This window comes from Teleopsis dalmanni, chromosome 1, assembly GCF_002237135.1.
Source record: "Teleopsis dalmanni isolate 2A chromosome 1, ASM223713v2, whole genome shotgun sequence".
In the NCBI taxonomy this organism is placed as follows: domain Eukaryota; kingdom Metazoa; phylum Arthropoda; class Insecta; order Diptera; family Diopsidae; genus Teleopsis; species Teleopsis dalmanni.
Window position 1 is genome coordinate 172853083 of NC_051846.1, and position 10786 is coordinate 172863868.

Genomic DNA, 10786 nt, shown 5'->3' on the forward strand with positions numbered 1-10786 from the left:
TATGTCTAAAGACCGATTACAGGAAGAAATATTAACAGAAATTTTTCATGGTACAGTAGAGGAGAACGGCAACGCAGAGTTCGAATAGATGAAGAGAATAATTGCTTACAGTGAACAAGCGGATTTGAAAGGCGTCAGTTCTTCAAGCAAGGCTATGCCAACAATCATGAAGACATAATCAATCATGAAGTATAAACAGACACTAACGACTGTCTATTGTTAAAGGGTGTTTTCAGTCGAAAAATACATTAAAGATCATGCTCTGAAACTGTTCAATATAATTGACAGTCACAATAATCCAACACTCAGCATCCTAAAAATACAGCGAAATTTGATAAACACAGGCAGATACAAAGATATCAGATCCATTATATTATAAAGCCCCGTATTCAGTTATTCTTAGTGTGACTTAAAACTGTCCACAGATAAAATAGAGTAAAGGTGCTGATTCACCAACTCAGACATCTGAATATCAATATACTAAAGCAATTTCCTATTCCGAACTGCATCTTCCTAGCAATAGAGTGCTTAACACACGTACGTGTATTATCTTTTGGAACTGTCCTTCTTATGCCGTTTTTGATTGTTAAGTCTGGGGTAATTTTTTCAATCGAGATTTACTTTTAGTGCAATTTTCGTTTTCGATTGGTAAATCTCGAACAAAATATATAACAAACGAGATACATTTATAACACTCTAGATATTTTGCCAGATTAACAATATTACACTGAAATTAATAGGTGTTTTATATGGCTTGACCAATAAAGGGTGCATTGATTCGATATATATATTTATGAAAAATACAAATGTCTACTGACACTATTATAAAAATATTAGATTACACTAAAAATGTTCGATTGGGCAACAAAATTTGGTAGATCGAGAGTAAAACTAATTGAATTCAGATTTACCAATCGACAACTTTATTAGTATATAGTCAAATGGTGAACAGTTTTCTATCACAAATAAACTGACTGAATATAACTGAAGTTCAGCACCTTATTTTCTACCTCTCTCAAACCACATAGGTCCACTTATTTACATTATATGTCTTCAGCTTATTATAAAACCCAACGTTCATCCTCCTTCTTACTTTTAATATTCAAGTAAGGTTATTCATTATTTGATTAAGTTTCCTGCTTACTCGATTTCTTCTAGAATCGGTGTATATTCACAAAAAGTACGCATATGTATGTTAAATATTTCAATAAACTCTAAAAATTTTTGGCAGTGTATAGATAGTCATTAATGCAGGGGTTGAAGATAAAATTAATGTGGTAGCAACAAGTGCAATCTCACTATTTTTGTAGACTAAAAACAATGCAGAATATTTGTATACATCTTTTATTTTTTCAATGTACTTTTATTAATAATTGATCGAAATTTGATTATTATATTTATAAATAAGTTTTAAAGTGAAGTGAAACTCAGTGTACCTTAACGTTTTTGTTAACAAAGGATATATGAGAAATTTGTGTGTTTATTTAACGTATTCTGTGCGTACACGTCCTGGCATGCTTGACTTACAATGCTGTAATTCAATTAAAATAATTGTCCAAGGGTTTCATGCTTGTGTGAGATTTCCTGGCCATCCACTTGTTGACATCAAGGATATAATATTCGTCTCCGCGTATAGGAAAGTTTATTTTGTCTGCGCTATTCGGAGTTACAATAATTTTGTTCATATTTTTAGTTTCAGACTTTGTCAAATAATCACCGAAATGCCCATTGAACCGATTATATAGCTGTTGAGTAAATGAGTGCCTTTGAGAAGCCAAATTACTGTTTTTCGTCGTACTTTTATTCTTTAATATTTTAGCAAGCCTACGTCTACGCATATTATAGTAGGGTCGGATTAAAGCATAATAAATGAATTCAGCTAATGATATAAAGCTGAAACCAACAAATAAGCCCATCAAACCACCTGTACTTGCTAATGAAGAAATGAAAATTATTAACTACTATTAAGATAAATAATTATTATATTATTTATTACATAAAAAATCAGTCGTGCCAATGAATTCAGTTTGTCTGCTGCTTCTGTACGTTGTCTCCTTAAAAAACATATGTGCAATCGCTATATTATTCGAAGCATATTCACTAGACATATTGTCGATAAGCGGATGATCTACCGTAAAGCCATGATGCGATATTGGTATACTAAAGAGATATGGATCAAATGTTAAATCAAAACAACTTGGCCAACATAAATCATGACAATCGTATAATTGATCGTCAGGCATCATCGACAAGCGACGATATTTTTCCACACATTCCTCATCTTTAACACTACACACTTTACTATATTTGTACATTCTGGGCATATAATATGTTACACAACCACAATGTTTCATTATCATATTTGTTAGACATTCCATTTCACAATTTCGTTTAGTGTAATAAGAAAAATATACCAAATCTCCTTCAGTGTCGAATAAACACTTACGATAGTCCTTACGCATTGATCTTAATTTTAGATCAGTTTCAAATTTTTCTGCATGTATACGCAATTTACTTTCCATTCCGGCTGCTAAAAAGAGTCCAACCTCTTTAACATGTGGAGTTTCGGTGGGACTATGTAAAAATATCTTAAAACCCATACCATTAGAAGATGAGCAATAATATTCATCTGGTTCTAGATTTAGCATCACAGTGAAACCAAGATTTTCTCCAGTACCGACGGCTGTTCTTGGATAATATTGTGGTGGTAAATTTTTTGGATATCCATGTTCGGGATCCCAATCTACTGGTGTAGAACCATCAGTATATGAAATGTTTTCAATGTTATTTACACTAAATAAGAATATTATTAATAATTATTGAAAATGAAACAATCTTGAAATAATTAGAGAATTTAGATGGAAATAATAAATTTGTAATATTTTAAACATTGGTTCCGAAATATTGGTTTAGCCCAATATCAAATCTTATGGTTGTTGATTTGATAAATAAATGTTAGTCCAGTTTTTAAATCATAATAACTGCTTAAAGCATCGTTTATATATATTCGACTTATATATTATGTATAAGTCTATAAGACTATAAATTACATTTGAGATTTTTTTTTTAAAATGTATCGTTCTGGAATTTTAATCATAAAGCTGATGTAGTTTAAGACACTGTTATGAAAGTAAAATGTTCTCTATACATTCCACCGTTTATTCTATCGTTCTGCTGTTATAAATCTTTAAGACTGTAAGATTCATTGAGAATTCTTTGATAAGAATTCATTTTTTTGAGATTTATCGTTCCGAAATCTAACTATTAAATAACCTATAGTATACGACTTACCTACTTTCGTAGTAGAATTTTTGTAGATTTTACACTCAATATAAATCATTTTCAAATCTTATAGGTGACCTAGATTGGCTAAGATATCTAATAATCTTAGATTTATTTTAGGGACTCCCACAATTTTTTTGAAATTTAAAAGAGAGGTGATCTAAAACTTAACTTGACTTCGCTTCCACTCTTTTCTAAACTAATAGGTAAAATTCAGAATAGTGGAAAAGTCACTATTTAGCATGCAATAGTTTTTAATAAAGAAAGTTGTATTAAAATAAAAACTTACTCTGGTATATACATAAATTCCGGATGCACCATATTAAAAACACAACAAAGACCAGCATCTGTGACTATTGGACGGAAAATAGTTTTACAATCATAATTTATAGCTCCAAATCGACATGATATTAATAGTCTAGAACATGGTTGTGATACCTGAAATTAGAAGGTGACATCAAACTTTTTAAAATAAAGGATTTAATATAATACTGTGCTATAGTATTGTATCAGAAACTATTTTTCACGGCATTAGGGTCTATCCTGTGAGCTCTGATATTAATGCAAAAATTTAAGTAATACTGAATTGTTAAATAATGCATGTCATCATTAGTACTATGAGTCCTAGAACTAATCAATTTTAGTTATTCAATGAAATCAACGATATCTCACTGATCTACGAATAGCAATGCAGACTTACTTGTGCAAACAACAGCTATGGGCATAATAATCGATCTAATAAATAATGTTAATCTATTTATAAATATTTGAAAAAATCATTTCAATGTAAGGTATATAGTAAGTAGGTTTTGGCTGAAAAATCCTGCAATGATCCGGTAGTCAAAAAATACTTTTAAATGTAGTTTCTGGAAGAATTGTAATTTATTTGTAAAAAAATCTACTTCTTAGCTGTAATTTTTGTAATAATTTCTCATGCATGTTACATATTTCAAAGCTGATTTTTATATAATATTTTATTCTATTTTAGGTTTATATAATATATAGGTTAAAGTGTTATTTTTGGAACCCTAAGTAGTTCTTATAATTATGGCTAATAGTTCTATTTACAAGTAGTATTTACAAGTACTCACATCAATTATAACTTGATCCAATTTTTTCCAATCGTTTATTGGCACTGAAGCATTTTTAACCGATGACTTATGTCCACAAATTATCTTTAATATTTCATATTCAGTAGTGTTCCTGTTATATAAAATATATTATAAAATTTTTTTAAAGAAACATTTAAAATATATAATTTTTCTCTCACTTCTTATAACTTTTGGCTTTACTCTTTAGTGCTTGATTCAGATTACAAATAGTAACAGCAGGAAAAGGATCCTCTGTAATACTTGTTGGTTCTGGATTAAGTGATAATATTACCGGAGTTGAGCGCCATTTTGAGTAAGCACTAGATATAAAAAACATTGAGACGACTACAACTGCAATAAATGAAAGCGTGAAGAATATTCTATAGAAATAATAAAACAAAATATTAATATAAAATTTTACATCACTACATTGAAATGATATCACCACATTGAAATGATATCACTACTAATCACCTTTCAATTGGATGCAATTGCTTGTCTGCAACATACTTCAGGCCATGTAAAGTTGTGTTATTACAAAATTCATTCGTGTTTTCCATAAATAATTTTTTAAAATTATTTAAGCTAGAGTCACTGTGACGTCTAATAGGTATCACAAATTTTGGTTGTTCTTTTCGAAAACTTTGTAAAGTACTCATGATGACTGCTTAAGTAGAACTGCTTTACTTTTTTATTAGTACATCGAAAATATTTTAATATTAGCTCTGAATTCAATTCCATTAGCCAAAAATATGGACGAAAGAACTTACTTGACCCTTTTTCATCAAAAGAATTCTAAATAAACGAAAATATTTGTTTATTTGTTTGTGATACCTTTATTGTGTTCGATATGCATGTCTCGTGATATGATTATCAAGTGAAGCATAAAAGAAAATGCCTACCAATGATAGGCATGAGTGATATTTTGAAAATATTGACTTTGCGACTACTTAAATCCAATAAAATACAAAGTCAAGGTTGCACTCTACAAGTTTAAAGTATTTTTCGCTTTAAGTATTTAAGGGAAAGTTTTTTTAGGATTTATAGGGTTTAATAAGATAGATTCGTATTCGATTAATTCAAAATAAACTTATTCATTTATACCACCAATAATCTCAGAAGCAAAAGTTTTCCATTTATCCTAAAGTTTGAAATAAGATATTTTCCATAATAGATTCTTGGTAAAATGATAAAAAGAGGTACCCCGTAAAGCACTATTTGATTTTTATTACGTAATGATGGAGGGGAAAGGCAATAAACTGCCTTTGATTGAGGTTTGAAAAGCATCTTCAATAATATAACGCTTTGATCAGTTAAATATCTATATATACATTTAAATGGCAATAATCTCTCGAAAGGTTTGAAGAGACTCTTTATTAATATAATGCTTTTATCAGTTGAATATCTATATAAATAAATATATTCGCGCCCTTAAAACTTTTAAAAGGATAAAATGAGGGTAGACCTCTGTGGTGTCAGAGCTGGAAAATAGTGAGCTAAGTACAAAACGCAACCGATATTGTGGTGTTGGGGCTATGACACTCTTGTTGACTTTAGAAATTATATGTGCAACAGAAGATAACGTTCAGTTCCAGGCAAGACGTGTTGCTCTCTCATATTATACAATCAATCTACATTGCAGAGGTAGAATTTTACAGCATATAAAAAAAATCCTAGTTGTACTTAGTGTTGTAGTTTTTATAATGACAAGATGTAAAAAAATAAAAGTTCCATTATTGTATCAAGTGAGGATATATACCAGGTAAATATTTTATCTGTATTGGCCACATATGTGATTACTTTTTTTAGCACATAAAAGAAACATAAGTTACCATAGGTTATACCTTTGATACACTGTATAATATAGCAATTTAATCTATAAGCCTTATAGATTGAAAATTATAATAGTTTCTTAAACACGAGTCGCTCTAATACGGAGATAAAGAAATAGATAAATTATATTTTTTGTGCTAAAATGATAAAATATCTATTTTGATCCTAAGTTAAAAAATCTATTCGACATTAAATTAAAAAATATTTAATAGAGTAAAGACTGATATACCTACAATTTAAGTTGTCTAATTGATATACATTTTAAAGAAATTGTGGGTTTGTTTTCGATAGACTTTTCACATTAAATATTAGAAATAGATTAACCCCTCCAACAAAATTTTTTCGTTTCCTTAGTTCAAGGAATCACGTGATTTGTCGTTCCATCACAGAATTTTCGGAAACATTTATAAAAGATAAATAGGTATACTCTTTTGAAACAGTAAGCAAGTAATAAAAAATTACTACCTAAGGACCGATAATAAAAGTATAATTAAAATTAACATTTTTTGTATATTAAAACACTTTCTTCTATTTGAAATATAATATTGAATTTAATATACAAAATATTTTTAACGATATCTTAAATAAAACATCTGACCCATTTATATAATACTCTGTGTATTTCTCTTATATAAATCTTAGAAATATTGATATGTCTTATAAGTAGTAAATACACTTATATATATACATATGTTTTCCTATATCATTTAAATAAATCTTAATTAGTGCATTTCAAGTGTGTAAATCTTTCAACATGAATTTTTTATATCTGCACAATATTTACGGAATATTGACTTATTTGTTTATTTTAAAAATTGTTAGTTTACGTATTGTTGCTCTTTTAATAGGTTCATCGAACTCAAATAGAATAGTTCAATACTATATGTATCTGCAAACCTAATAAAATTTATTTAAATGATATAAGAATTAATAGCGAATTAATTGGAGCTTTAACTAAAGGTTTATTGACCCATAGTACAATTTTATAACTATTTGTAATATAGCATTATTTCTTTCAATTTAACAAATATTAGGGGCTAATGGATTTTGTATTAGACAAAATAAAAATTTCATGAGAGTTAGGTGTGTCACCCTAATGGAGCGAAATATAACAGAACTTATCCATTGTTACATTTACATCTAATGCACATTTAATTCTTCGCATTAGTCGTAAAGATATTTTAATTGGGGTTCTAAAAGCCCTGGAGCCATTTGTAATGATAGTCAAGTACCTTTGTACCTTTAATCCTTGTACTACTGAGTTTAGAACGATTCAACCATACTGTTATATAAGTATATAACTAAAAAAGGTTTGACGAAATGGATAAATTGTAGCTTGCTTGATCGAAAAACGATTAAAACTTTCAATGACAATACCAACATTCGGTATTGTTTACTTACTTTACTTAGTTGATTCTTACAGACGTGAGGCATTCTTTGCCGCATGCAGTAGCATCCGCCAGCCAGCTTGATCAATGGCTTGCTGTCGCCAGTTGTCTTCTACCGCGATTTTTAACTGCAGGTACCGAATCAAACCCCTTTCTAGCCGGAGCTCTTTGTTCTATTCGCATGACATGACCAAGCCAGTAAAGCCGCTTAGTTTTTAGGCGCTATGTAAATGCCGCGGTATAGCTCATATAGTTCATCGTTCCATCGAATTCAATACTCGTCGCCAAGGCGTACGGGACCATAGATCTTCCGAAGCTCTATGGATCTCGAATGCTCCTAACGCCTTTTTATCACTATTGGTAATTGTCCAAGCTTCTGCACCATACCATGCCCAATGTTCAAAATAACATCTGGTTCACAAGAGTAATTTTTCGTCAAATCTCTAGGCTGACGTCATCTTTATGATATACGCTGGTTCTCAAATAAACAAAGTCTTTCACAACTTCGAACTTATAATTGTTAACAGTTACGTGGATCCCAAGACACTCAGGGAATTTCTTAGTTAACTGAAAATACTTTGTTTTGTCCTTATTTACCATAAGTCCCACATTCAGTATTACTCTAGAAACAACTCTAGAATATGACTACTACTTTAGATCTTCACTTGATTTATTTTGCTTAATAGAAAACTTTAGATGTAATCGAAAAGGCATCTGGTTATACGCATCAGATCCACTTAACAATCATGCAGGAGATGTACCTTTTGTGAGAATAGTGAACGAAATGATTTACAGCTGATATATAGCAAGTATCACAATGTTTAGATTCAGAAATTTACATCATCATTTCACTATTTTTAATTTATTAGTTTTTATTCAAATAAATTATTTATATAATAAAAAAATTAAAATTCATGATTTCAAAAATTTCACACACACATATACATCTTATAAATATTTTCAAACATTATTTCGATTTTTTCATACTTAACATATTTAAAAATAATAAATATCATTATGCTTAAAATATTTAAAATCATTATAAAATCTAAATATACAATAAACGAATTTTAAAATTTTAAATCTAAAAACTTTTTAAAACACATGCGCGCCTGACATCCTTTCGCATAACTTAAGGATATAAAAACTTATAATCTTTAACATATCTCTTAATATATTATTTTCAGCATTAATTTTTGTTAAATTTAAAAAAGTCGACCGATAGATCCAAAATTGGTGGTGCTTGCGGATTGACAACTGTTTCTTTCATAGTCATGGCCTCAACGGCATTGTCACTCACATGATCGTAATGTGGTACTATAGAAGTTACATTTGATCTGCCATGGTGACCGCTTTGATTAAGTAAACTGCCATCTACCAATTTCTTTATACCAACCAAATCATCAACAGCACGCAATAGACTTTCCTCAGATGGTGGCAATAATTTACCGCCAGCTGATAGATTTAACTTTTGTGCTGCCTCATCAGTAATAGTGTTATCTAAAGACATGCTCAATGCTGTGTAGTCAATATTGCGTACATTACTAAGTGGTGCTTTATGCGATTGCAACATATCATAATTACCGCAAGATGTATCTAATTCTGGTGGTGCTTCAATAGCTGTCATATCGAGCGCATACTGACCTTCGGGTATACCTAGGACACGTGCTGTACGTGATGTTACTAAATGTAAACCAGATGTATTTCTAATTATACGTGAGCTACGCAGTTGCAGTTGTTCAACAAAGTCGTTTAATTCATTAAGAAATATTTCGGCTCGCTGATCTTCATTGAGATTAGATTTCTGCAATTTTGATATAAAAAAACGAAACAATGACATTTCTTCATTTGGCGGGATTTGTTCATTCATAATATCATTATTGGCTGCTATTTGGTTGTCTTCATTGGAGCTTAAATGCATTTGTTTCATGTGATCAGGATGTTGTATGAAATGCTTTTGTAATCGACGTCCCAAAAATATTTTATTACAAGTTGGACATATCGATTCTGGTGGCACACGACGTTTACTTTGCGTTGTAGTGGCTGGAGTTGACTTTTCTTGTTCAGATTCAAGTATTGACATCTGAGGTTCAGAAGTTTGTGGTGTTTTTATGTTTTTACTGCATTTGTAGTCTTTGTCGGTAAGTTGCTCTATGAATTCATGTACGAAATTGCTTGTTTCTTCTTGACTAATTGTAGGTTTTGTGATTTTTATAAGACGTCCGGAACGTGTGCGTATTGAAGTATCTTGACTTTTATCTGTTTTGGTCTTGTCACATGCAACTCCTTGAGTTTTATTAATGTGATTCACATTTTTGAATGTGAGTTGTGATTTATCTAAAGCATTAGCAACTGTTGATGTTTTCTTTTTGTGACGTCCAACCCTTGATTTTGGCTTTACGGATTCATTTGTTGCATTGATTATTTGTTTGTTTTTACATGTTTTCCTAAGTTTTAGTTTAAAATCTTTTGGTAATAAAAAACGATAAACCGTTTTTTGATTTGTACTTAACTCAGTGCGTAAAATTTCATTACGTTTCCTGTGAACAAAAGCAAATTTATAAAATTAAACTTATTTATTGAGCTAACATTTAGTACCTATCAATAACGATGCGATCCTGTTTTGAGAATTTAAGTATATTATATGCTAGTTTCGACAATGTATCCAAATTGTGTGGTATTAAATTGCTTTCTTCTGCACCTGCCAGTTCTGTTACCAATTGTGGTACATTTGCTAAAATAGTTTCACTGCTTTTGATTGGAAGTACTTCGGGTAAATCAATACTGTTTCGATTATTTACATTTCTAAATAAGTAAAAATTATAAAATTCCTTTGTGTTAATGATACGACCGCGTTGTTCTAGGGGAGTTAAATATACATTTTGTGTTTCATTGCTATGTTGAAGATTTTTTAACTTTGCATTGGAATTGGAACCATCAGTTTGTTTTCGAAATATTCCTGATGTTACAAACGACGTCCTTCCCGATTGCAGTTCATAATCATCTTCATAACAAAGTATTGGGTTTTCCTCTATATCCTTAACATTTTCAATAAATGAATAATCTGAAGTTTGTTCACAATGAACTGTGTGAAGATTATTCGGAATGATTGCATTTGTATGCGACGTATATGCAGCAGATAGTTGCTGCTTGTTCGTATTATTACCACTGAGTTTATTTGACTGTAATATA

At 30.2% G+C, this 10786-nt stretch overlaps 2 protein-coding genes across 2 annotated transcripts in view; both read right to left on the reverse strand.

Annotated features, from left to right (window-relative positions):
* Window positions 1-1538: 1538 nt before the first annotated feature.
* Window positions 1539-5032, reverse strand: LOC119666729 (pickpocket protein 28-like). The gene is made up of 6 exons (XM_038076012.1): window positions 4848-5032; window positions 4553-4753; window positions 4374-4485; window positions 3572-3720; window positions 1997-2793; window positions 1539-1933 (listed from the first exon to the last, which is right to left on the reverse strand). The coding sequence occupies exons 1-6, from the start codon at window positions 5030-5032 to the stop codon at window positions 1539-1541; spliced, it is 1839 nt and encodes a 612-aa protein (XP_037931940.1).
* A 3673-nt stretch (window positions 5033-8705) lies between these two features.
* The window catches only part of LOC119666730, a 4013-nt gene continuing 1932 nt past the window's right edge, over window positions 8706-10786 (reverse strand). Inside the window, exons 2-3 of the mRNA XM_038076013.1 lie at window positions 10193-10776; window positions 8706-10134 (exon numbers count right to left, since the gene is read on the reverse strand). Of these exons, the coding sequence (XP_037931941.1) occupies window positions 8784-10134; window positions 10193-10776 (1935 nt within the window). The 3' untranslated portion in view covers window positions 8706-8783. The remainder of the gene's footprint in view (window positions 10135-10192; window positions 10777-10786) is intronic.